At 40.1% G+C, this 27568-nt stretch overlaps 1 protein-coding gene across 4 annotated transcripts in view; it reads right to left on the bottom strand.

Moving 5' to 3' along the window:
• Window positions 1-499: 499 nt before the first annotated feature.
• Window positions 500-27568, bottom strand: part of atp11a (ATPase phospholipid transporting 11A) — a 62577-nt gene continuing 35508 nt past the window's right edge. The window contains exons 7-32 of one of the 4 annotated variants that reach the window (XM_084347528.1): window positions 26776-26879; window positions 26635-26682; window positions 26336-26400; window positions 25928-26009; window positions 24539-24689; window positions 24249-24446; window positions 23954-24067; window positions 23619-23678; window positions 23332-23498; window positions 23062-23133; window positions 22543-22616; window positions 22329-22432; window positions 20277-20458; window positions 19242-19493; window positions 18878-19055; window positions 18669-18771; window positions 17217-17362; window positions 16937-16996; window positions 16716-16843; window positions 16081-16216; window positions 14671-14694; window positions 11301-11366; window positions 11040-11143; window positions 10766-10931; window positions 7886-7979; window positions 5857-5943 (exon numbers count right to left, since the gene is read on the bottom strand). In XM_084347528.1, coding sequence (XP_084203654.1) covers window positions 7902-7979; window positions 10766-10931; window positions 11040-11143; window positions 11301-11366; window positions 14671-14694; window positions 16081-16216; window positions 16716-16843; window positions 16937-16996; window positions 17217-17362; window positions 18669-18771; window positions 18878-19055; window positions 19242-19493; window positions 20277-20458; window positions 22329-22432; window positions 22543-22616; window positions 23062-23133; window positions 23332-23498; window positions 23619-23678; window positions 23954-24067; window positions 24249-24446; window positions 24539-24689; window positions 25928-26009; window positions 26336-26400; window positions 26635-26682; window positions 26776-26879 — 2862 coding nt within the window. In that variant the 3' untranslated portion in view covers window positions 5857-5943; window positions 7886-7901. Of the gene's footprint in view, window positions 5944-7885; window positions 7980-10765; window positions 10932-11039; window positions 11144-11300; window positions 11367-14670; window positions 14695-16080; window positions 16217-16715; window positions 16844-16936; window positions 16997-17216; window positions 17363-18668; window positions 18772-18877; window positions 19056-19241; window positions 19494-20276; window positions 20459-22328; window positions 22433-22542; window positions 22617-23061; window positions 23134-23331; window positions 23499-23618; window positions 23679-23953; window positions 24068-24248; window positions 24447-24538; window positions 24690-25927; window positions 26010-26335; window positions 26401-26634; window positions 26683-26775; window positions 26880-27568 lie in introns of all 4 variants that reach the window. The other 3 variants (XM_084347526.1, XM_084347529.1, XM_084347527.1) reach the window with 3 other exon arrangements.

Here is a 27568-nt window from a genome sequence, read left to right as displayed (position 1 = left end):
ACACTCGCAGGTCTCATCGGCTGCCAGCTGTGGAGGAGAGGAACGTGGAGATCAGCGCAGATGAGAAGTGAAAAGGATGAAGAGGATCCAATCGATCCGAAACCTTCATCCTAATCTTGTTGACGTCCTCGGATGGTGCAGACGGCAGCCCTGGAGCAACTTTGGGGAACACATTAAATCTAAAAATGATCCTTTTTTTTAACCATTTCCTAAACGTGTACTCAACATGTGTAGCTTGAGTGAAGGAAGAATATGTGAGCACAGGTTTGTCAGATGCAAACTCTCACAGCTCTACTCTTTATATATCATTCTGTATATCAGCAGCTTCAGCTATTGAGAAACTCTTAAGGTGTGTTTGATTTATCAACTCAGATCTTTAAAAGGGCGACAGAAAGCTCAGACACATCTGAAGTACTCTACTGCATCCCTGTGGCTGATACATGAAGTGCAGCTATGAATTCACTGATGAGACTGAAAAGAAAAATCACATTATTTTTTAATATTTTCCACTTCTGGCTTTTATTTTCAAGCAAATGTACAGTTGTTTGCCGTCGATAGCTACAGAAATGTTGGCAAAAAAACAAGTAAATCCTGATGACTCTGTTAAAAACTGTATATAAAAAGACCCCAAAACTGTACATCCATCAACATAACTACATTTATATATGGTATATACTGCATACGAGTGTACGGCCATGTATATAGATACTGTTGGTAATGAGAAACAGAGAACACTAAACAACTACACATTTTTAAAAGAGAAAGATAACATTCTGTTTAAAGGCTGTCTGTTTAGGTGGACTTGAAAAGATCAGGACAGTTAGGACGAGAGCGATTATTACAGTGTGACCTTGAATCCATCGTTCATGGCTTTGAAAGTTTTTCTACAGCAGAGTGTCAATCATCAGACGAGACAGTTCAGTACGGGGGTGTAACTGAGCGAAACACCAGAGAAATCTCTTTTTAAATCTTTAAAGCTATGCACACATACTCGTCCAGTGTTTTGTCACAACTCCGTCTGGTTGTTCGAATACTCGTCTACATAAATAAGACACATTAAATACCGTCTCCAGAGAGCAAAAAAAAAAAAAAAGGTCTCTAACATACATAGAAAAAGCACTTATTTAACCGTGGTTATTTGTAATTTATTCATTAAATTTATGTGGATTCCACAGTTTTCTATTAACTCTTCAAAAGACATGAAGGACCGGACTATCTCCTGGACAGATTACCTCACATGGAGAGAGGAGTTATGGCAATAATTAGGACATTCTGATAATTCTACAAAGAGATGCCTTCAAGTGCCAACATTTCTGTCAGGTTTGATGAGATACCTAAGACTGAGAGGATGAGAGGAATGAGGAATTTGTGCTCCTCCTTTTGAGAACGTCTTAATTTTGCCGATCCCACATCCAAAGTCCTTTCACTCAGTTCAGAAGGACATGGTCCAATAATGAGAGCTCATTCTGTTGTATCCCACAGTAAAGAGTTTGTTTGGAGGGATCATAGATGAGATGCAGTTGTAAGATTAGGACGACTGTATTACTAATTAACTACCACACAGCTAGCGCTCTGAGGCCACATTTGTTGCTATGGGTCATTTACATTCAAGGCAATACTTCAACCTTAGTTTGAACATATATTAATCACTATTATCAAATCAGCCCTGTGTTCATACTGTATGAATTCATGTATACTGGCTCAATACAGAGATGTGAAGCATTAGCCACCTCTTCTTATCTGGAAGCATTTTACTAAACAATTACTCAAACTTATTTTTTGACTTATTACACATCGATTCAGATGAGAAACCATGGTCAAGTTGCTGCGTACTGGCAAACAGATTTTCTCCCTTCGAGAATCTGTATCTGATTTGAAATTAGACATTAAGAAGGAGGAATTTCATTGTAAACAGAACTGATCTAGGTAATTGGGTGGATTGACCCTTTAATACGCGATCGGAAACTGTAGTTCAGAGATAAATTGGGTGGATTTAACCACAGAATCCAACAAAATAACAACCCTTTTTCTTTACTGTAACTTTTATGTAAAAAAACTGAATTTTGGGAACCGAATCTGACATGTTAAAATAAAACATACGCAAAATATTAAAATACATCCCGGTTTGTAACGTTGATGGACTGCAGTAGATCTATCGAAACAGAGCTGGAGGTCTTCAAGTTTTCCATCTCATTCAAATATCTATTAAATACAACGTCACATCGGACTGATATCTTTCCAGTGTGCTCTGACCACCGAGTGAGACCTTCACTCACTCTTAATGTAGTAAAGGGAATTCTTTTTATACATTACACATAGTAAAAAAAACAGTCACATAACATTTCACAGACATAAGCCCTCCTGGACACATATAAAACATTTGGAATCAAAACAATAAAAAAACAGATATTAAACATAAGTCATTGAATGTTTTTGGTGCAAGACGTAAAGAATTTGTTCATCGAGTACTTGTCAGTTGTAATATTTCGCGCTGTATCGTTTTCATTTCAACATCTGTAAGCATGAAACCGCTGGATATTTTTCATGAGTCGTCGGGACGATATCCAGCCGTGTTAGTGGTGACAGAACCAGGTGAGCCGAAACATGATCTTTTCCTAACCCTACCAAAGTGGTTTTTATGCCGAGACCTAAACCAGACTGTAAGCACAGCATTGTAACAACATACAATTGAAAAGTGGACCTACAGAAACGTTAGGCTGCGACATAAAGAAAGAAAGAAAGAAAGAAAGCAAACACAGCTCAGCAGAGACAGAGAATCTACCACAAGGCACCTAATGTAAAGCAGCTAAAAGTATCTCTAGCAGCAGCAGCAGCAAGGCTTTGGTTCATAGAAGTACTGTTAAAAGAAGACTTTTCTACTCTGTCTCCCAGTGATGGATGGATTGATGGATGGACAGCGGAGAAGATGCAGAAAGGGACAGAGGGCGGTCGTCAGACAGGTTGATGGAGGTGTCTGTCACAGAGGTAGGAAAACATCCACATCCGCATCACTTCACCAGAGGAAGAACGAGAGAAAGACAAATATAGAGAGATAGCTAGAAAGAAAGAGAGAGGAGAAGTGTCCAAACACATTCTGCTGATCGTTAAAGTCGACTCAGGGCAGTAGGGTTCACTGATAACATCTTCATTTCACTATGCAGACCAGGGATCAAATGAAAAGGACCTTGATACAAGTTTCTGGCAGAATCTCCTGCTTAAAGGGATAGTTCAGATCTTTTGATGTGGGGCTGTGTCGGTCATTTACTGCAGGTGATACACTCACACATCAAAAGACCTGAACTCTCACTTTAATTTACTGGTCGGGTAAATGATGTATCATATTCTAACTTGCGCAGCAAAATAAAAAGTCTCATTAGCCTCAATACAGCGCGATAATAATTTTGATAAATCAGTTCAAGAAATACTTTTTATTTTGGGAAATACTCTTATCAGCTTCCTTGCCAAGAGTGACATGAGAATATTGATTCCACTCACAGGTTTGTTCTGTTTAGTAAATATCAAGCTTCAACCAGTTATCTTGGCTGAGCACAATAACTGGAGGCAGTGGGAAACAGATAGCGTTGCTCTGTCCAAAGCTCCTCTACAGATCACTTATGAACATGCTATATTCCTGGAGTGTCCTGGAGCTAGCCGTTCCCATTCATTGGAACATTATATATATTCATTATATTATTATTTATTATTATATTCATTTTTGTGTTTTTACTTTGTGTCATGTTTCAGTGTGATGCATAATACCTTGTTTGTGTTAAATGCTAACTGTTTCATTCAATATTTGTTGTTGTTTAATGTTGGATTGAAATTATCTGTTTTTGTCGCTGTTGTTATTGTTTTCTTTGTGCATTTGTTACCAAAAGCCTCACTGTAAGATGTGTTACAGTTACACTGGTGATTTCCTGATAAACCTCGGATGGACATGTGTCTGTGCTCTCATTAATAAATGGCCATATGTCAGCTGATGATCTCTTATTAAAACTGTGTATTCATTTAAGGCATCGAGTAGCTTGGGGAGCTTGATAGAGTGCTTTTATGTGTTTGATCATCCTAATAAGGACACGTTTTATTTTTAAGGTGCTTTGAGGGAAATGAAATCATTTAAGCTAAAACAGTATGCGAGCTCATCTTTATTACCATTGTTTTCATTTTTTAATGTGAAACTACTTGGTGTTTACTTTATTGCATGTGGATTATGTCTCCGCAACTTTGGGAATGTTTTTCGTAAATCTCAATAAAGAGATTATTGTTTTATAGATAGGGAACATAACATCGCAAACGTCCACTAAATGCCATATTGTCTCATGGGTCTGTAAAAACACTAAATGAAAATGGCCACCAGAGTGTGTGCATTGACCTATAAATCACACACTTTCTATCTAGCACTGCAGTCTATCAGTAACTTTTGAAGGACGCCACATTGTCTCCTGTTTCTTTGGTGTACGGTCTGTGTGGAAGGTAATGTGGTATTCACAAGGTGACATTAAGGCATTAAGGCACAGCTAGGAACTGGTCACATAGCCGTTTCTACTGGATTCTATCACTAAAACAATAAGCCATAAAAAACTCTGCGTAAAGTCTCTGTATATAGCGTTATAGATTGATTTAAGACAAAGGTCTACGGTTAAAGTGCTTTAAGACAATAAGACAGAAGGACCAACTGCCAGCTATCAGCACAATAATACACACACATCTATCCCATCAAACTCTACACTACCTACATGTAAGTTTGAAAGCGTAAGTGTTGGATGTGGGGCTTAAGTCGGTCTATTTTTCTTATTTTACCTAATAGAGAACGACTACTTAAACAGGTAAAGACTAACTCAGATCCACTCCTCCAACACTTATGCTTCACTGCACTACTACATCCTCCTTACAGTGCTGCAGCATCTGATCCCCAGAGTCCTAGGGAGTGTTTCGAGATAATAGGTTTGCACATAGGCAACACCAGTTAGTCCTGAAAGAGGCAGAACAGACAGGCGGAGAAAAAAGATGGAAAGGGATGGTAGGAAAGAAGAAAAGAACATGTTTGGTCAGGAAGAGTTCCAGCTGGCTTAAGCACTGCTTTCATCATCGTCATCATCAGCAGCAGCAACAAAAGCAGCAACCTCCCGATCGCATCATGATTATCAACATAACCGTTTTCGTAAAAAGTCTTATAAATCCCCAATGATTGGGATAAAGTACACTTCAGCTGCCAGCTAGACAGGCAGACGTAAAGGGCCAGTGCACATATTTTCAGTGACACAATAAGAAATCGAAGCTCTTGAGTCTGTTTGTTAGTTTTTGTGACTTCAATACACTGAGCCCTTTGCATGTCGTGGCGGCGAGCAAGGCCCTGTAGATGGAGTCCTTTCCAGAGCCATCCCATAGTGCTTTGTGCCGTACTTGGCTGCTGACTCGGGGACAGTTGTGAAGGTCACTTTCATTGTAATCCCTTAAAGATGAATTACACATATCTGCTTATTAATTCCAGCTAGGTAACATAAATAGATGAGGTTCAGTTACCTTTGGGTAACTTTTCATTCCAACTCTGCTAGCAGTGACCTGGTCAACATCTGGACCAATAAATTGGAATTACAACTCCGTTGAGATCAGTGTATATGATATCAGGTCATAAGAAAAGAAAAATACCAATAAAATAAATTAGACTGAGGTCTCTGGCCCTGCCCCGCTGTAGGCGTGTCCCTGCTTTGAGTGGCGGGTGCCATCAGCAAATCGGAGCAGGGGAGTGAAGGTGCAGTAGTCTGGCGTTTTTTGCCAGCGTGTGAACATGATTTTCTTGGTAAAGGCTTCAGACCTTCGAGGGTTTGGGGCGTTCCTTTGGGCGCCCGAGCCTCGCCGGTGGTGGCCAGCCTTAGACGGGGCGTGGAGAGACGCCAGGGGGGTGAACTCAGACAGATGACCCTTGTAGAGTTTATCAGCATTCTGTGTGAGGGTAGAGAGTAAATACAGAAGGAAAGGTGTTACTTGCGGAGTACTGTAGAAAGCTCTCAGAGATCGGCTGGAGGTGAGACGTGGAGAAGACATTGTTATCCCAGCTGGCTACGATTACATCTGACGGAAGAAGATGCTATAGTGATACACCCAGTGCAGGTTGGAGGTCTCATTTATTGGTGATGTCAAAAGTTAGATAATTCTAATTGTATCCAGAAAAGATAAATTCAGGAGGAACGTGGGATCCTTAAACCTTTTTGGCTCTTAACAATACAATATGTGTTTGCTTTTGGCCTGTGGCCCACAATTGTGTTTCAATTTTGTCCCTCCAATGGAAAAATGTTGGGCACCCCTGATTTAAGGGAGTTAACTGAGGGGACAAAGGCCAAATGAGCTACTGCAGCAGACTTATATAAGTTACCGTCCTGTCAGTAACCTGAACCTGGAGACGATTCTGCCTCAGCAGACAAATCAATCGTTTCTATAATCTCATTAATAAAGTATTGCATTTCCTGTAATCTAATTGGCCAGCTGTGATGACGATGTCCTGTCCACTCTGTTCAGACACAAGCGATGCAGCATGAAGAACATACAGAATTCATAAAGGAATACAAACTGTAATGCCACAAACACCATAAACAGAACCAAACCAAACCAAACCAAACCAAACCAAACCATGCCAATGGAAACAAATGACCAATAAACATGCAAGAGTGTTCAGTCCCACTGTGAGCCGAGTCGTCTGGCCCTGGAGCAACGTCACATGTGTTACTAGCAGTGGTGGAAGTAACTAAGTACATTTACTCAAGTACTGGACTTCAAATGGCAACAGGCAAGTTTTCTGCTTCAACATATCATTATGAAGTAAATGTTGCATAATGTAATGGATATACAAAACAAATATGAGTATCGGTTCTGGTAATCAGGTTGATCCAGAGTACAGTATATACATACATGTAAATACAGTATATGAATAAGTTACTTTTACTTGTACTTTTGTTACCTAAGTTAATTTAATATCACATAATGTAAGACTTTTCCTCAGGTAATATTTATATGGGTGACTTCACTTTTACCAAAGTAACATTTTAAACACAAAATCTTTCATTTTACTCAAGTGTGACTTGTGGGCACTTTTTACAACATTGGTCACTAGAGGGCACCAGAGCTCAATGTAAAGAATCACCCAACAGGATGCAAGTGCTTCATACAACACCTGTAGAACATCTGGAACATCCAACTTTTAAGACCCTCAAACACACGCACACACCCATAAACACACTACGACCCACGTGTTAGTCAGGTTCAACTCTTAAATGTGAAATCTGTGAAAACACACCACGGCAAAGAAAAGCAGGATGTTAACATCTCCCACCGTTTTCAGTCCAACCAGTACACTCACTCTCTCTCCCTCTCCCTCTCCCTCTCTCACACACACACACACCACACCACACACACAAACACACACAGTGGCAGGCTGAGTGTTTTACCGTGCTGAAGCCCTCTAGGCTTCTGTGACAGCGACTCCATCTAGTAAGGAGTCAGAACTGCGGTAGGCCATGGCCCTCTCAAACTCTCTATTATCCCTCACACGCTGTGGACACACACACACACACACGAACACATACACACACACACATTCACAGACAAACACAATAAGGATCTACGACATACACATTGAAATACACATAGTCTAACGTCGGTGTCACAAAAGAATGAAGTCTGCATTTACATTCCAGGCAGAGGAACACAATGAGTTTTGTTGTTTTCGCTCTGCCTGTGTAAATACAGATATGTAGGCACTAGCATGCAATTAGACTGCTCGACAAAAGACTCACTTCATGCAAAACAGTGGGAAGGGAAAAGTAGCAAGATAAAAAAAAAAAAAAGGATTCTATACAAGTGAGAGACTGGAGGGAAGGCAGAGGGTCACCTCTAGGAGGGTTGGATTAGAAACTAAGTCTGCTGGAAGTCTGAGACAGCATAAAGATGGTGGAGGGCTCGGAGACAAGGCACCGACGCTTAGTCTGCCGCAGAGAAGAACCAGAGGGAGGGTAAACAGGGAAAGAGAAGAAGGAGGGGAGGAAACAGGAGGAGTAAACAGAGAGGGAAGACTTAAAAATTGAACATTGTCAAAATGCAACATGATCAAAAGACATGAGGAGTCCGTCTCAGAGGGTCAGACAGATCTGGAAAGGTTTCAGGAGGTTGGTTATTAGCTCTCCACAAGCTCAGTTATACGGAAGGTTAAGGGAACCGTCAGGGCAGGTAGGAAGTGATAAAGAAGGCTGTTCAGGTCGTTAGGAAGCAAAGTTCAAACATCACCACAAACAGTTTGAAAACAAGCACATTTAAACAGGCTACACAAATACTTTCATGACTGGTTTTCTCAATACGACACAGAGAGGCTGAGGTCCCTACAGCAACTCATCCAACCATTAAATACACTGTAAGAGAACAGGTTTGGTGGAAAGTCCCCAGCTACCCATGTACTGCGCCTACACCTAAAATAACAACAGTGCTTTTCTTCCGAGATACCAGAGCCTAGGGCAAGTGAGCTTTTTAGTTTTCATTTGATGTACAAATTTTAATAATTTATTTATAATTTGTGTTGTCTACTGAACGCTGAATCCGACAGTCTTTCTAACTCCCCTTTGACAGCTGTTTGACTTTTATATTTCACTCTTTAGACCTTTCAATCGTATCATTCTGGCTGAATCCAGATTAAATTAAGCAGGAACACCAGGTGACACCTCATGTCGTCCACCTGAACTGTTACAGCCTTTAACACAATGATTTTAACTTAACATTTTGCTTTTATAATCTCAAAAAAGTCAAATCCTTGCACCCTATAATGTAATAATTTCCTGAAAATGTAATAACGCCTGAAAATGTAATAAAATTTGCACTCAACTCGATTGAAAATGTAATAAAACCCAATAATGTAATAACTTCACCAATAATTTAATAAAATAATCTGACTGATATTGTAATAACATTTTTACCGATAACGTAATACCTTACTACTATGCGGACAAACGAGGATGCAACAGGTGGAGTTCACACGTTTTATTTTGGCTTAGAGGGAAAGCAGGGGCGAGGGTCCAGGGTGTCCGTGGAGGGGGCAGGCTGAGAAGGGAGCAGGCTGGTGTGGAGACAGGTGGAGCTGAGCGAGCAGGTTAGTACCGAAACAGAGAAGAACAGAGTTACAAAGTGTTTCTTTTCTCAGGTCTCAATAAAGGCTATTCGAGCTGTGTGCTGACTGAACAGTGACGATTTGGCAGCGTGGATGTGGCAGGGCTGAGTACAAGTAGGCTGAGTTGACTGCAGGTTGAGATAGTAAGGTATTACATTATTGGTAAAAATGTTATGACAATATCAGTCAGATTATTTTATTACATTATTGGTGAAGTTCTTACATTATTGGGTTTTATTACATTTTCAATTGAGTTAAGTGCAAATTTAATTACTTTTTTAGGTGTTATTACATTTTCAGGAAATTATGACATTATAGGGTGCTACAAGCACATTCATTTTCTTGAGCTCATGATTTTGTTAGCTTTTCTTACACAACGTGTATGCAACTAAACTGCTAACGATCAATTTTATGTCATTAATAAATAAACATATTTCTCAGAGCAGAAGAGCCACTCCCAGCCTCTGTTGAGGAGTGAAATAACAGCTAGGATGGCCGCATTTGTACTTCTCCATTAATAAAATATTTGGAGTGTTATTCGCTACAAATACATTCACCATCTCTATTATATTTTTCTTTATTCTTTTTTAGAAATGAAAAAGCACAGCACACAGACAGAGAGGGGCTTACTGACTTACATCCAGCAGAGCGGGGGCGTAACCAAAGCCAGCGTACATCTGCTGACCCACAGTCACCAGTTAGACATTAGACACACTGTATATTCACAGTAAAAGGGGCTCTGTGGAACTTGTGTTGCTAGGTTGTGCTGGAATACAGCTGTGTGTTTATGTTAGTGGACTCCATTTCTTAACTAATGTTAGCTACTGCTGCTCTCCATTAGTGGAGCAGAGAGAGGCACTGAGACTGGGCACACAGAACATGACTAAAGTCACATCCTTTAGACTGTCATGGAAGATCTAACCAGGGATCTTCACAAAAGAAGAATCATCCACAGGCTTGTTTAGGCAACAGAGAGACAGAGAAGGTCTCATTTTTCACGTCATGTTACAATCTGCTCAAAAATGGCCAATAAAAATTGATTAATACACGAAAATTGCTACAAATTGTTACATAGACCCCCTTTAATACACAGTATTATCTATGAAGCTTGAAACAAATATTTAGACCAATAAGTGTAGCTCGATTTGATCAAAAAATATTCAGAAGTCGGAAGAAGTTTTCTTTTTTAGGAGATTTGATGACAATAACTTCAAAAATAAGTAAAAAAATAAAAATAAAAAAGAATACTAATAATACCAGTGTCTCTTGCTTATAAATGAGTAAAAAAAATCTGCCAATAGAACAAGTGACAATGTTCTAAAATTAAGTCCCATTTATCTCCCTGAAATTTTACTTTCTAGGTTGTGTCTTATATAAAGCATAATTAGATATTTTTGAATAAAAAATTGTGAAATATACTCTGTGTCAATCCCCCCAACTATGGTTTTTATTACAGTAATTGTTCCAAATTAATTTTAAAAATCTGATATAATATAACCTAAAATATATTTTTAGGTAAAAAAAAAATCTACACAGCACACTTTTCTAAGTAATTCCAAGTTAGCTGGAGGCGAATATTTAACAGACACTTAACAGCATGTATGTGTATGCACTCACCTGTATGCGTTCAGTAGTGGTGGGCCACAGTGCCCTCCAGATGACCTTCTTCACCACATCTGGCAGCAGACTTGCTGCTATTAGCAGGATTATGCTGAGCCAGGCCGGACCGCTAGACAACATCTGCATGAACACATAGTACATCCTCTGGTAGTTGAGGAAGGGCCTGATGGAGAGGGGAGGATAGGAGAGGAGAGAACAGAAGAGAAATATTTAAATAGTGCCCACGGCAACTCAAGAGATCTACATCAAATGAAATGAAACATTTTTTTACCAGATGATTCCGCCCCACAGCAGAGAGAAGACCACAAAGAAAATCAGTGAGCCCCAGATGACAAAATGATTGATCCAAGTCCAGTAATGAGTATCTAGCGCCAACTACAAGAGAGAGGTGAGAGATGAGACAGGAAACCTTCCAACTGTCATATTTCACTGCTTGCTTTAATGATTCCACTGAGGCTTAATCCAGCCTCGCTTGGGTGCTGCTGTGAGCGCAGACCCTGTACAGTCTGTATGTGTGCTTCAGTATGGATACCTTGAATGTAACAGTGAAGACTAGAACAGTGAAGACCAGCGTCCCGAATGTCCAGTTTCCAAACATCTGCAGAGGCAAAGGAACAACAGATGCTGTTAGTGACAAGTATAATACTGTTCTTTTGTTTAGTTTAAGTGCCAATCATACTGTCACAACAGTGAGAACATACAGTTTTGCAGCTCATTCTGCAATATCAGGTCAGTGTCCAATCAGGTGGAAATGAAACAGATTCTCAGCATCTGCCTGATTTAATATATTTGTCTGTGTCAGAAAATAATGTCTACTAAATGCTTAAAGGAACACTTCACCATAAAAGATGAAAACTCATTCAAAGTCATTATCTAGAGCTTCACAGCAAAACTGCATTGTAACTAAAGTAGCTGAAGACTTTCAAAACAAGTAACACCAACCGGTAACATCAAAACCATGTTACCGGAAGCCCTAAGATCCCAAACTGGTTTCAAAAGACATTAGAAAAGACCTCGATGTGCGGTCGAGCTCGTGCAGGGTGCGCTTGAACTCTTTTTGCTTAGTGGCTACAGTGAAGATTTCTATTTAAAAAAGGGAGTGAATACCATCTTTTAAAATAGATTTGGGATCTCAGGGCTTTCAAAGACTTGGGTTACACCCGACGAGCTGTACGGAGCTTTGATTTGTTTTAAAACGAGTCACCATCAACCTCCGTTGTTTAGAAGATTGCTGCAATGCTGTCTTTGTTGCTCCAAATGTTTTGAGTACTACAGAGCTCTAGCTTTGGGTGCGAGTAGATAATGACAATTGACAATTTAGATTTTTGGGTGAACTCTTCCTTTAAATACAGTCTATCCACCTGGCATTAACATGCATCACAGGTGAAATGACTGTAATCAGGTACATTTCAAATGCACTTAGGTCATCTGAGATCACTTTACAGGCCTTGTGTACATGATACACAGAGATAAACTTGAGAGAATATATTCAAGGAACCAATCAATCAAACAGATGGCAGGGTGCTCAGACAGCAACATTCAGGTGAAGAATAGCTTGTCACATGGCTGATGGATGGCCAACAGGTGAGATGAGGTGTTTTTAAATAACCAGAACAATTGATGTGCATGTCAACCTGATAAGAAAACATTTTAAATGTGCTGCTATTTGTCGCTAATTTTAAGTAATTTAAATGCAAACATGAAGCAGGGCAGCCTCCCCACTGCAGTTTATATTGTGTCATTAGGCTGGATTAGCAAGGAACATTCTTTGTGTTGCTGTCCTCTTATTGCAACTTAACCTGTGCTATTAACTTTGTTATTATCTGAGATAGTGGAGTGTTAATATCTATTTTGCCTTCAGAGAAAATGATCTAAAAGGCTCTCTGCTCTTTGTGACTGGAGGCTAGAGGGTTTATGGGGTGAATGTGGTCTTATTTTAACATAATCTCTCAGTGGTACTGAGATACTGTAAGTGAGATCCTATTGCCAGCAGCCATCTCTACAGTAAATGTCCCTTAGTAAATCACTTTAACTTGCCTTATAGTGCTGTATAAACAAGCATTCCTTGCCTTGCCTATTTATACCAAGATGTCACATTAAAAGCTACATGAAGAAAATGTAATGTATTCAACATAATACACATATGAATAGGTGCTAGAGAAGACTACAGTATACATGTTATTCTATAATAATCCTGATATTAGGGGTGTCTCAGTATATTGGGATTAACCCTGATATCAATAAATGAAATTGTGATGTGTTATCTGTAGCTCCACCTGCCTACTCTGGTAATTCATTTCCCAAAATAGACCAAAAACACAGTAAACAAAGTAAAATATTAATTTGTGAGAAAGCACTTTTCTGTGACAATATCAATACTGTGAATCTGTTTGGCCAAAAGTATTGTGCAGTGAGAATCTGATCTTGTGACAGCTGTGCCTGATGTAATAACATTAAAATGATGCCAGCCATAGGAGCAAGGCCTAGCCCGGAAATATCTTTGAAAATAAATACTTAAATGTAGCTTTTCTTTTAAATGAATGAAAGCAATGACGAGTATTTCCCAAAATCATAACCATGTCATAATTCATTTAGACTTTCACCCTGGCTTTGCACTCTTTGGCTCCTACAATGCAAGAAACATTACAATATATAACATTTTCATTTTTGCTGTTTTTTCCATGAATGTGTTAGATGCAGAGGAAAGAATGAAAGCTGTGATTTATGAATAAATAAAGTACAGTAAAGCACCTGAATGTGGTGTTTTTAATGTTGAAGTGATCATGATAAATGATGTGATGACAGAAATGAGTTATAACAAGCCTGGACTGTGGTCTTGTGGTTAACATTGGTTAACACAGTGTTTTGTTAGCAAGAGTATCAAATCAGAGAAACCAGTAATCAAAGCTGATTTTGCTGAAAGTGCCGAAATGAGACAGGATCTTTACACAGAGTTGGATATTTAGATAAGTCTGATATTATTTTCTAGCTCGCTCCGCCACGGAGGTTATGCTTTCACCCAGGTATGTTTGTATGTTGGTTGGTCAGTACTGGCAGCAAGATGTATTTTAAGCCACCTAAAAGAAGGCGTTTTGTCTGACAGCAATGAAGAGCACCAAAAATTTTCAAAATATAGCATACACCTAAACGGATAAATATGCATAGAATTAGTGGGTACTAAAATACGTCTTGCTGCCGGTACCGTTCACAGCAGTACAATGCTCTGCTTCCCTGCCAGTGCTTCTCCACACAGGGAGAGATGATGGTCATCTACTGCAGGTAATGCACTGTTGTAATTTTTCTGGCGTTTTTCTATGAAGATGCTCTCGTATGCAAATGCACTTACAGTAATCCACCGTTTCCTTTCTGTAAACACATCAGAAGCTTCAGATTTGTTTCACGTTGGATGCAAATATCACGGACAACTACATGGCATCCCATTTGGACACTGTTATTTCTTTTCAAATAAACCTGTTAGTAGCCCTCTATTGTTTAGAGAGTGACCACAAATGTGACAATGTTCTTCTGCTCTAAAAGGAGCGCCATCAACTGAGGAGAATTAGATTAGAAAAATGGCTAAATGTCTCAAATGTCCTGTAATGGAAGGAGTGCAACTACTTTTTAATAATCCATTGCTTTTAGCTAATGTTGGAACACACACACGCGCGCACACACACACACACACAAAATGATCACAGAATGTATAGTTAAGGAGTTTGATGACTACATGAGGCAGGTCACAGCACAAAAGCCTACAGTTGATGTGTCTACAGCAAGCACTGAGGGCTAGACATGAGATGAACAGCAACGGGTGATGGGTGGTTTGGTATCAGGCTGTGTGACGGGACCAAACTGGAAACTGAAACTAAGGAGAGGTGACAGAGAGACAGGGACAGGCTTACCATCTGTGTGTTGGTTGTCATTAGCTGGGAGGAGGAAAGAGAAGCAAAAAGAAAAAGCAACACAAAGGTAAGAGAAGAGGAAGAAGAAGAGGAGAAGGCGAGAAGAAGAAAATTATAATAAAAAAAACAAAACAACAGTTTTGTGGCTGGAGAAGAATAAAAATTCAATGCATAAAGGAATAAAAGTAAAATCAAGCAACTCAAAGCAGTCCGAGAGGTTTTTCTGGGAGAATAACGCCGCTTGAAAATGAGAGGAAACAAATAGAGAATCACAGAGGAAGATGGTGGAAGACCCGCCATGCTGTCGTGGCTTGGATGTGTATGGGAGAACATCAGCTTTTACTGGTGTCAGTCCATGAGACCGTGATTTTGTACTCAAGCAGGGTTGAAACAAACAATTATTTTCACTATCCATTAATCTGTTGAATATATTCCAGATCAATTGTTTTGTTTTTTGGTCTATAAAATGTCTGACATCGGTGAAAAATGTCGTTGTCAAAGATGACATCCTTTAATGTCTTGTATTGTCCACAACCCAAACACATTCAGTTTACTGTCAGAGGAGTAACGAAACCAGATCACATTCGCATTAAAGAAGCTGGAATCAGAGAATTTTGTCTTTTCTTTCTTAAGAATTACTTAAACCGATTGATCAATTAGTAAAATAGTTGTCCATTAATTTAATAATTGACACCTAATCAAAGAATCTATTTATCATTGCTGCTCTAAGAACAGCAGCCTTGAAACCCTCTTAGCCTGGGACAGGACGGTAAGACCTACATGACAACACAAACTAAATGGGGGACATTGCTTCATGGCGCTAATTGTGGTCAAGAAAAATACACAGGGTACCTTTAATGGTACCTCGCACTATGTAAAAAAGGACTACCAGCATTATTAATTTGGACGGATAAGCTACTGAATCAAAAATCAAAAAAGTTGATACAGCTGGTTCTGCTGTACCAATTTTGATAATTTGCTTTTAAACTGTACATAATGAGTCCAACACTATTATAGAAGTTCAATGCTAGACCAGTGGACCGCTTTTCAAAACCTGGTGCCTACATTGCCCACAATGCAACTGAGGCACTGAGTGACATCACTGAAGGCAATTCATCTCATTATATATAGCTTCCTTTCTTCCTCGGAGCCACAAAAGGCTTTAAACTACTTTTTCTACATATGCAAAAGGACTCCCATATATATAGACATATATAAACACTTTAATGTGAAAAACTGGTGAAAGACCCAATGAAAAGCAGCAGATCGTGGATGCATTTTGTTGACAACTGAATCATGACAGGCATGAACCTGTCGAAAAAATGTACAAACTGACAAATTAACACAGGAAATCAGAAGTGTGCTATATGTGCTGAATAAAAGGGGCTATCACAGACACATGGATGTTACCTGTCCATTGCTGGTGAAGGTGGTGTTGTCAAACAGGAAGTATGCGCCGAAGAACATCACGATGGCGTCATACACACCCAGGAGAGTCCAATATATGAAGATGGGCCACCGCAGCAAAGAGTTCTTAGCAATGTCTCTATGAAGACAAACAACATCACAGACAGCATGTTTGACTCACGTTGAATATATCACAAATATAGGTGCCTTATAAAAACTAAAACACTAAATAACCTGAGAAGATTTGTGTCGATACATCCAGTGTGATTCTTGAGGGTCATACAATGGTAAAGGGAGAATTAGACTGAGGAGATAAATGCTTCATCTTGTTATGTGAAACCTTGAGTTTTCAATTTGGAAATATTTCAGCTCTGACCAAACTGAACCCAATCAAACCAAGTTAAAGTGGGGGGTTGCTGCATGGATGTAAAATCAATGAGAAATTGTTTATGCCTGCAGTTTATTAGTCAAATTGATTTAGTGTACTCTTTTGCCTTTGGTTATACTAAATCATCTGCTGTTAGTACGTAAACAATCCAATCGAGGGCATTATGACTGAGGATGTCTGAAATAATGAAGCAGTTTGCAGAAAGAAGACAAGAGCAGCAGGTTGAACATCATACATACACAGCACTAACCTATAGAGAGATGGGTCCTTCTTCAGGATGTCCATGTTAATGTGCTGCTCTATGAGACTGTAGAGCAGAATGGGCAGCGAGGTGAAGCTGATGTTGTACAGAGTCAAGTAGGCTGTATCGTACAGCGGCTGGAGAGAAGGGAGTGTTTGAGTCATTTCCTTCATTTATTTCTCATGAAGATGGTTTATTTTGTGTCCGTATTTGTGTGTTTGTGTACCTACCTGTTGTGAGAACCCACAGAAGAACTGGTAGAGGAACTGGGGGAAGATGAAACAGACATTCTGGGAAAAGAAAGAAAAGACATGAGAGAAGGCAGCAGGTTAGCGGTTGTATAAAATGATTTAAATGGGGTTAGAGTTATCTAAAAAAAACTAGAAACTAAGCAAATGTTGAGTGACAAACCTTTAACTAATTTACAGCCACATAAGAAAAACTGCTCCGAATAAAAAAAAGAAAAAAAAAAAAGTCAAATACCGTGCATGAAATAAATGGACAGATTACCTTGTAGAAGAAGTATTGCACAAGTTCAGAGATGCGTATGTAGTAATAGTGTCCGTGGACGAGCAGCATTTTCTTGAGGTGTTTGAACTTTGGGATGGCATAGTCACTGTTTCTCGCTGCCTGACGACCTTCCTTACCCATAATACCTGCACAGGCAGAAAAATTGGACATAAATAAATACATGAACAGTATTGTAAGGTGAAAGTGTTGACTTTCAGCTTTTAAAGGGGTCCTTTTGATGCTTTATCCTACAATGTGAGTGAGACAAAGATCCTAAACACAACCAAGTCGTTTTAATGAAAAAGTTCTCTCTTATGTTAGAATCCAGAGTCCACACGTAACAATATATTAAAAGTAGTTAGTTTGATACTAATGGTACCGCAAAAGCGTAAAGTTCATCTTAACTACTCTCGTGTAAATTCCAAACTAACCAAAATATTGTTGCATACAAGGACATCTTTCACTTCCTGTGGCCAATCAACAAAAAACACTATTTTATATGTCTGTTTTTTACCATGTCATCTTCTGTGCCTAATTGTATTTGAACACTTTCCAATAGCACAGAGGCTAATGGCTAGAAATAGCTAACGTTAAATACCAAACAACAACAAAAAGGTACTTAAACTAGGACAAAGCATTATGATTAGGTGATTATTACAGGTACAACACATTACGCTACAGCTAGTGCAAAATAACAGTGACATCGATTGGTGAAACTGTCAACTACAACATAGGGTTATATAATAGTACCATATTATTGGGCAGATGGAATCATAAGGTTATAACAAACACATGATGATTGTCTATGCTGGTAAACTATTATAAATGAGTAGTTAGCAATTAGAAGTTATTTATAACCACATACATGTATATGTAATTGCCAACACTGTAACATTTGCTACTAATGTCTAATTACCAGCTGGGTATTACCAGCTTTGTTTGGTACTTTACATTAGTTTGTATACTGTTACAGGTTTTGGTCAAAGACGTCTCATTAAAACCTGGCTACAGTGTTGGAGGAGGAGCCCCATTCATTCCTATGAAAGCTACTCAGTGGCACATGAAGCCAAAATTGCTTAATTCACAGCTATAAAATTACCCAGACCTTCTGCGCTGTGCACGTGCAAAGTAAAGACTTCACCTGACCGAGCCAGCTAACTTTTTTGAACTGGGCTAACTTGAATAGAGATAGAATACCGACTGCAGCAAGCCTACTTCACAGAGGACATTACACCTATTGAGGGATAGATCTAAGATTTTTGTTGTAACTCATGTCTATGTTCTAACTATTTCAGCTGATGCAACACTTTAAATGTTTGTAGCCCTGGTGCATCCCAGTGCTGATGTGAATTAAGGCTGAGCAAGTTGAGGAAATTGTTAACATGAGGTCGTTTTAGCATGTAGCATGTGAGTGTCATGGTGCAGGATGGACAAACTTGTCAGAATACCTACCGATGCCAACGTGGGCCTCTAGGATCATGCTGACATCATTAGCTCCATCTCCAATGGCTAGCGTGATCGGGTGCTCCTTGGAGGCTTTGATCAGTTTCACAATCTAGAAATACAAAAATCACTCACTCTGATTGTCGTTTATTTTCTTTCAGGCACTCCTGTCCTGTGAGTTAAAAGAGAATATAGATGCTGGCTGTTATCTGTTGTACCTGAGCCTTCTGGAGTGGCGCCATTCGACAACAGAGCACAGCACTGCAGTTGCGGCAAATTTCTAGGAAGATCTCTTTGTAGTTCCCTGAGTTTGAATCCTCCTGCACGGGCCTCAGCACAGCAGAGAGGGTAGCTCCATCAATGATTAGACCATAATCCGTGCAGTCACCTGATAAACTGGACAAACAAAATACCTTTCATATATCAGTCTGTACAGCAACTTCCTGATGGTACCATATGTACGTATGTTGCTCACTCCAATTCCTCGACATTTCACATGAAATCTTAAAAGTCTGTTTCAAGGTTTACAAGCTAGTAATCTAAGAGTATCTCTCACAAAAACACACACACACACACACACACCCAGAAAAGGTGTCCCTGGCCATGCCTCCGTGCTGCCTCAGGACAGTCCTACTCAGGTCAAACAGGACATCGTGAAGGCTCTGCTCCTCAGTGCGTTTGGTAGTCAGCTCCAGGATCTGGGTGTTGCGGTGAAACAGCTTGCTGGCATAGCAGGTTGCGGCCGCTGTCTCCATCTTGTCACCAGTCAGCACCCAAACCTTCATACCTGCCTTGTGGAGAGACTCAATGGTGTCTGCCGCCTTTTCCTGTAGCCTGTCATGTTTAAGTGTAGGAAAACACAGACAAAGAAAGAGGCACATTTTAGTGTTCTGTAAATATGTGTTGGGGGAAGTGCGGACATTTAGGGTGTTTTCACACTTTCAGCCCTTAAAGCGAACTCAGATTGAAGACTTAGCGACTTTTTTGCGCATATGTGAAGAGAACTCAGATCCCTCTGAAGTGAACAATACGCTCCAGGTTCAGTTTTGTCAAAGGCTGTGTCAAAGATTTTGTTATAATCAAGGATGATGGTAATAAATTAACAGCAAATATGTAGTCACAGTAGAGTAGTAGAGATTTTGCAATATGCTTGAATTTGAATACATCACTTAAAATACTTATAATTTAATATTTCATATAAAAACAATCCTCTTAGCAGATTTGTTTGTTGTCTTCGGAGTCAAAATAAGCAAGCATTACATAATCATGATTAAAACATACAATCGAAGTTAACATGAACAGCTAGTGTGTATAAGACAAGTACAGCAGCAGCCATCAAACTACATAACTCAAAGCAGTAAAGATCTCCAGGAGCACCAGAGGAACTACAGTATGAACAGAAAGAGGATTGAGGCCCCATCAGAGCTGAAATAAAAGTCTTCTCTCAAACAAACTGACAATGTGAACACAAAAATAGTCTCTTTCCTGTTGGTCCAGTTCATGAGTTCAGTTCACTTAAAAAAGGACTATTTGTGAAAACGTCCTTAGATCCAAAAAGTGTAAACACAACAATAGACCAAAAAGACCATATTTCTATATAATTAAGAGATCCTTCACCTGTCCTCCACAGCAGTGGCTCCCAGCAGTATCAAGTCTGTCTCGATGAGGTCATAGGCCTCAGCCAGTCGTTTGTCTCGGTCCTGTAATGCCAACTTGGCTCCACTCAGCAGTTGGCAAACCTCCTGGTACTGTTCTTGGCTCAGAGGCCGATAGGCAACACAGAGTGTCCTCAGACCCTCCTGGAGGAGACATGAGATTCGAACAGGTTCAATGTGTATATCATGAAGGAACCAGTAGAGAAGAGAGTTTTGTCTATCATCTGTATATCATTTGTTCTAAACAGAAAATGAAAAAATTATTTTATTGAAATCTAAAATTATTTGTTTATGAATGTGAGACGAAAACGCTTTGTTTCTGTACTTTTGATTTTATGCTCAGATCAAAAATAGGAAATTAAAAGAACGAAGCTACAGCTCATAAACTGCCATAAACAGAGCAGTGTTTGAGCCAGACCTGCTGTGTGAGTCAGTAACGCCATAATAAATAACTTCTGGGTTGGAGAAATTAAGTATCAAAATCAAATTCGGCCAGTGGGCTGTTTTTTTTAATGCTCTATTTTTGATCCGAGTACAAACTCAAAAGCATGAAAACCAAAGCATTATTTGTTTTTTCTATCACATTCATAAACATTAAAGAAATAACACATTACTTTTTCATTTTCTGATTTTGGATTCTCAATTGAATATTACAGGAACGAATGATACTTTCTATACAAACAGCAAAATATATAATAAGATATTTGCGAGACTCTGGTACTTGAATGTGAGTGGGTGGTGTGAGGGCAGCAACTGCTCTTTCTATTAGATTCTCACAGTACAACACCCACCACAGATCTCTGTGTACACTGAAAGCTACAATTTATCATCAGCTGCAACCACAACAGGGAAGATTTTACTGACCTGGTTTCCACTGCCTGTACAACTTCCTTCATTTAGTTTTTTTCTTTATGGGTAAACTGAAATAGAAGCTTCACCTTTAACGCTCTGTTACAACCGGCCCTATTCAGTTCTGCATTTTGGGAACTGTTTTGTTATGCCGTTACCATGTTTATTTCCTCTCAGCCTGCCTACTTCTACATCAGTTGGTTATTTCCTACATTTCCAACAAACTGAAATGCTACTGAAAAATCTGAAGGGGTTTTCACACCACCGCAGTAACCACCCTGACAACCATCTACCTGCAAAGCAAAGCAAAGCATTTTTAAAAGCGGCTGCTACTGCTACTGCTGCTGCAGCTGCGGTCCAAGGCTGCAATGGCAGGCAGGTGTTTGGTGAACATTATAGTATAAGTGCAACCCACCAAAAAGCCCACGTGTTATTTATCACGTGTACATTATCAGCTCCTCCACGTTTGCTTCTGACCCGTGATGTTGTCTATTTCCATGATGCCCATCCCCTTCTATTTGATTAGCCAATGCCAGGCAGCTACCGCCAAAAGTTCACCACGGTGAACTTGGGTGAGTGAACGGCAGAGCAAAATCTGTGGGCGTTCACGTGGGAGACAAACGCTTCTTAGTCCAGTCGCCATGGTCAAAACTGCTTACCCTCTTAAACCACTTAAGTGTTTTACGGTGGATCCTTTCTTTGGTGTGGATTGTTCTTTCACAAAAGTTGTTTTGATGAGAAGTCCAACAGACTGCAGGACTGGAGTAATGAGAATAATGACTGCATGCTTATCAACTACAGTGTCTCTCAGATAACAGGGAAAACCGGCAGGGCAATTTGGTTTATTAGAAGCCACATTGGACCCTTTATGGAAAAAAACAGAACAACAGTTTGATGGAAGAGGGCCATGTGGTAACCATGGACACCGCTCTGGCAATGTGGTGTAACTGTGGAAACCAATGAAATCACACAATCTGAAACTGTGAATCATGGGAAAAATGTTCCGCGAGAGACATACTTTCTATATTTTTGATTCTATGAGAATCGTTTGTGTTTGTGTGTGTGTGTGTGTGTGTGTGTGTGTGTGTGTGTGTGTGTGTGTGTGTGTGTGTGTGTGTGTGTGTGTGTGTGTGTGTTTGTGTGTGGTGTGTGTGTGTATGCTTACCACTGCATTGTGCTCCACCCGTGCTCTGACTTGATCCACCTTGCCTGATATAACCCTGGGGAAGATGGCAGAGTCTGCACCTTTACAGAACAGGTAGAGCCTTCCTGCTCACACAGACACACAGCAAAAAAAGAAGATGGGGAAAGTGTATAAGAGAGATACCATACACATAAACATAACCGTATGAATGCATTTTAACCATGATGTGTATTACCACTGCTGGACCTGACAATGACGCTCATCCTCCGTCTGACTGAGTCGAATGTCAAAACCTCCAGCAGCTCAAACCTGATATATAAACAAAACACATACAAAACACAGCAGAGTTCAGTAAATAAAGGGTCAGACTCTCTAATTAAAACAGAGATGGTCATTGATGATCACAAAAACAATCATCTCTGTTCATCACTGTTCTGTATTTAAACTTATAGCTGCTGGTTTCAGCAGTTACTAGGCTACACCCACTTGCTGCAGCAGTGACCTAATATAATAGTAATACACATACACATGCAGTGTAGACCAACCCTAATCACTGCTCTAAATTCATACACTGGCCACAAAGATACATAATGTCCTTAGAATTCTGTGTTAAATAAAAATTTAAAAATCATAAAAATAACACGCAGTGCTCGATCTGCTATGAATGACTTCTAAAATGAATGAAAAGTTGATAGGAAAACTGCTGCAGGGGGTTAGAAAGAAAAGCAATATTGTTTGAAAGGGACACACTCACCTCTCAATCTCATCCTCTCTATTTAAGATCTCCATGTGACTGTCCTTGAGCCTCAGATAGGTAAAACCGAGCCTAAGGCACAGAACAAAGTACCGTTACTGGAAATGAAGTGAATGACCTGACTGACTGTGTCTGTTGTGTGAGTGAAAAAAGAGATGAAACCTAAATCTTTTTAAATGCTGTGTGAGTGCAGGTAGCTTTTTTCACAAATTCAACAGTCTGATTGTCACTGGAATTTTGTGTGTATGTTTGTGTGTGTGTATGCTCCACCTCTTCATGCCCTCCACCAGCGCCACCTCGTCTGGAGATGAGGAGATGTAAAAGGAAGTGGACTTTCCCTGGTGGATGCCATGCTTGATGCCGTCAACCGTCTCCTCCTCCTTCACCTGCACCGTGTGGCACAAACACAGCGCCCGGAAGAAAAGCTCCTCGTGCTCCTGTGGTGGACAGCAACATAGCGTTACTAGAATGCGTACACACACACACACACACACACACACACACACACAGACACACACACACACACACACACACACACACACACAGGCTATACTTACCCTGGCTTCAGGACCTGGTGATGTGTCGATCATGTCCATACTGGCTGCACCAGGCATCACCTAGCAACAACACAATATAAGTACATTAAATTAATACATACATTTTTGTTGAATTTAAAAAATAATTCCATGTAGAATTAAATGGGATATTGCTGTGATTTGAGCATTTAATTAATAAAAATGGTGTAGTAAATTAACAATACAGTAATAAAGCCTACTGTATGTATTTCAACAAAGGAACAAATAAAAGTTCCCATTTTAAACAACCTTCATGGTCTGTTCTGCTTAAAACCAGCAAAATCCATTATACTTCCATCCATTCATCCATCAGTTACCTGTCCGTTACAGATGACATGAGGTACATAAACGTGTCCGTCCACACAGCACTCTATGAACTCCATGTTGTTCTCTGTTAGAGTCCCTGTCTTGTCTGTAAACACATACTCCACCTGGAAATAGAGCAGGATAAGTGTTACTGAAGGATAATGTGTGTCTGTGTTTATCTCACAATTTACTACAGTAAACAATCTCATTTATTGTATTCCAAGTCCATTCATAGCAGCTCGTATTTTTCAATTTCTAATTGACTTCTCTGTACAGTACAGTTATGTAAGTAGTGTTCTTTGCCACCTGTCCCAGCTCCTCGTTCAGGTCTGACGTGTTGACCATAGCTCTCTCTCCCAGCTCCTCGTCAAACATCTCATCATCCCACATAATGAAATAGGAGCCCAGGAACTTCTGCATCTCCACCGTGACATACATGGAGACGGGGATGATGTAGTTGAAAAGAACCATGAAGGCCAGGAAGTCTGTGAACGCCCTGATCACCTGAGGAACAGGAGAAGGAGGCGTATGAGAAGGCAAAGCAGGGATGAAGAAGATTTCTTTCCAGATTGAGGGACTGTAATGAACAGACTCACGATATGTCTCTGTCTCTCTGTTTCAGTCCTGTCGTTGTACCAGGGCTCGTCTCTGTTGGGGTCGGCCTGCCACACGTACTTCATCACCGTGTTGACGAGGGCCTTGCTGATGAGGATGCACAGGTAGACCACCAGATAAGCATTCATTGACCTACAAGGGGAGACAACAAGAAATGCCTTATGTCAATAAGTGTCAATGTGGACTATTACATTAGACAGTAGATTTGAAAGAACTGTGAACAAAAAAGAACAATGTGTTTTCAAATCAATTTGGGATCTCGGGCTTCCGAAATGTGGCTAGTGACTGAGAATGATTTTCACCTTGGGGCTTTCCGTAGCTGTACGAACTGTGAGTCAATTCTCTGCTCGTAAATACTACTGCAAACCCATTGTGGCGTTTCCTGTAAAAACAGTCAGGTAGGGAGGCACTTGTCGAGGATATTGATAGTAGCGAACCTGCCCGACCATGAACTCCCAGGGGACATGACACGGGTCGATTAAGTGATTAGAGGGCTTGCCGAACACGGCCACACACAGCAGCATCTGAGACCAAAGGTTGCCAATTTGACGACCGGAATACAGTACTCAGGTGGTTTTCTTGCCAGGTATGGCTTCTGGCAACCCGGTGCCTAGTCAGCTAATAGGACCGCTAATGCTAGCCGCTAATAACAGCTCATAAACTCTGACAACAAAGAATTCACTTCTGAAGTGGTTTACAAACTGGCCAGTGTCTGAGTTTTTGTCTGGTCGTGACACCAGTGTGTTCACTTGAAGCCCAGTACAGCCACTGTTAGCAGTTACTTTAGCAGCAAGTAAAGCCATCTGTTTATCAGTAAAATCCACAAATCATCGAGGGAAACCAGAACAAAAATCTGAATACAATGTCTCCATAAATCATAACAAGGACAGTGCAACCATCCAAACTAACTATGGAGGCTGCCTGACAGGTATTTGGCCAGCATTTCTATTCTAGAAACAGCTACTGTAACGTACCACTTTCCCCTTGGGGATCAACAAAGTATTTCTGATTTTGATTCTGATGAACACTAAAAAAAAAAATGTACCAAGTGTAAATGTAATCCACCTACAGTCAGTCAGATCTACAGGCCATCTGGATATAAGATGCATGTCAACGCCAGATGGAAAGAATGTGATCCAGTAAGCGCAGTGAGCCAGAGACACAAGGACTCTCAGTCAGTGAATACTGAGGAAATGCAGAGATGGATGGAGGGATGGATGAAAAATAGTGATTATCTAAGCTGGTTGTCAGTGAGAAAAAGGATGCTGCCAAAGACTGTGAAACATGCACAGGGATGTCAATTCATGCGTGTTCTCCCACTGGCTGGTTTATAATTTGTAAATTAAAATGAAAGAGAGAGATGAGCTTACTTTTCCACTGCGGATCGTTTCTGAGACTTGGACTGGTAGTTGAGTGCCATCTTGGTTTCCATGCCAGTGTAGATGGCAACCGCTAAAGGAGGGAGAGCGTTAATTCTTGACCAGCAGTTTGACAAAACAAAATTTTAACTCAAGATTCATTTAGTAGCTTTTCCAGAGCTTTCAATCACATCTCTCAGTCAGTGAATGGTATGCAACCATATACAAGCCCTTGTTATCACATGAGCAAACTTTTATACTTGGATCAATTGATGACAACTGAGTAAATCCATTCACTGAGGAAGACAGTGAAAAGCAGCTGAAAGCTCCAGGAAATACTTGTAAATAGACCTTTTTGTCAGACAGAGGTGAATAGTTTGTTTTTCTTCAAGTATATTAGTGTATTTGAGGTGATGTTACCATAAATGAACTCTGTGTTCTTGAGTGTGGCTCCTCGGAGCAGCAAGTTCTCTGATCCTAACGGCCTGCAAACACGCAACAAGTCATAATTCAGACTGCATCATCACTCTTATTGTGTAGGTGTCATAGCTGTATTCTTTTCCAAGTCCTAGCTCTGAAGTTATTGAACTGAACAACCAAAATTCCATTCCTATTTTAGCATACATGATGGAAACCAATTTCTGGACTCTGGATTCTGAGTTAACTGTATTCTGGAACTCAGATTTAGTTGATTGAGATATGTTAGGGCTTTAGGTTACCTGGCCACTGGCTCACTGTCCATGTAAATGTTGATACGGCCAACAAATCTGTGTAAGAGGAAGGTAACAGGAAAGAAGTGAGATATTTATTTGACAGTGTGTTTTTTTAGTTTTGTGCATGTGTATGTGTGTTGTACTGACTTGTACAGGTCCGGCTGTGGTTGTTCACATTCTATAGTAGCGTGGATGGAGTCAATTTCCTTCTCTGTATTGTAAGCTTTGGTGTCCTGAACCGCGTAGTATGTCTAGCAGGGGAGGAGGGAAGACAAATGGAGAGGAAGGAGAGAATGGATGGGTGAATAAAGGAGAGGAAGAGGGAGGTGAGGGCAGAAAAGAGACAAAAATGAAGAGACAAGAGCAAAAAAGGAGAACATGAAAGAGGATTTAGAGAGATGGGAGGAAGGAATGGTGGTGTGGTGATGATTGAGGGAGAGATGTAGGGAGGGTGAATGGGGAAAGGAGAGTGACAAAGAAGTAGATGGAGGAACAGAGGAAGGCAAGAGAAGCAAAGGCACAAAGAGGTTACAGTTTAGTTAAATACAATATAACCAATCAGTGTTTGTTTACGATACAGTCTTACAGTCTCTACAATCTTATTCGCAACTGAATCGCCAGACTAAATGTTGGCAAACCTGTTTAGGTTGCACAAACATGGATGGAAATTGTCCTGTGGTATCCCGTTACAGATACAGCTCAAAGTGGGAACAGACATATACAAGTTTGCCGCTTTTACCCATTTCCACAACACAAATCAACCACCAGTTGTCTACCTGCTATGACTGTTGTTGTTAGTGCAATGTCAACCATTTGGTCTATATACTGTTACACTCCGGAGCTTAATTATCATATTAAATCGGAGACACCATTAAATGTACCGTAAACATTTAAGACCATTGCAATGAGACCTGGCAGCCATAAAACTGTCAGGCTAGAT

Source organism: Pagrus pagrus (assembly GCF_965226575.1).
Source record: "Pagrus pagrus genome assembly, chromosome: 24".
NCBI lineage: Eukaryota > Metazoa > Chordata > Actinopteri > Spariformes > Sparidae > Pagrus > Pagrus pagrus.
Note: the sequence above shows the minus strand (reverse complement) of the source record. Positions and strands in the feature narration are given on the sequence as shown.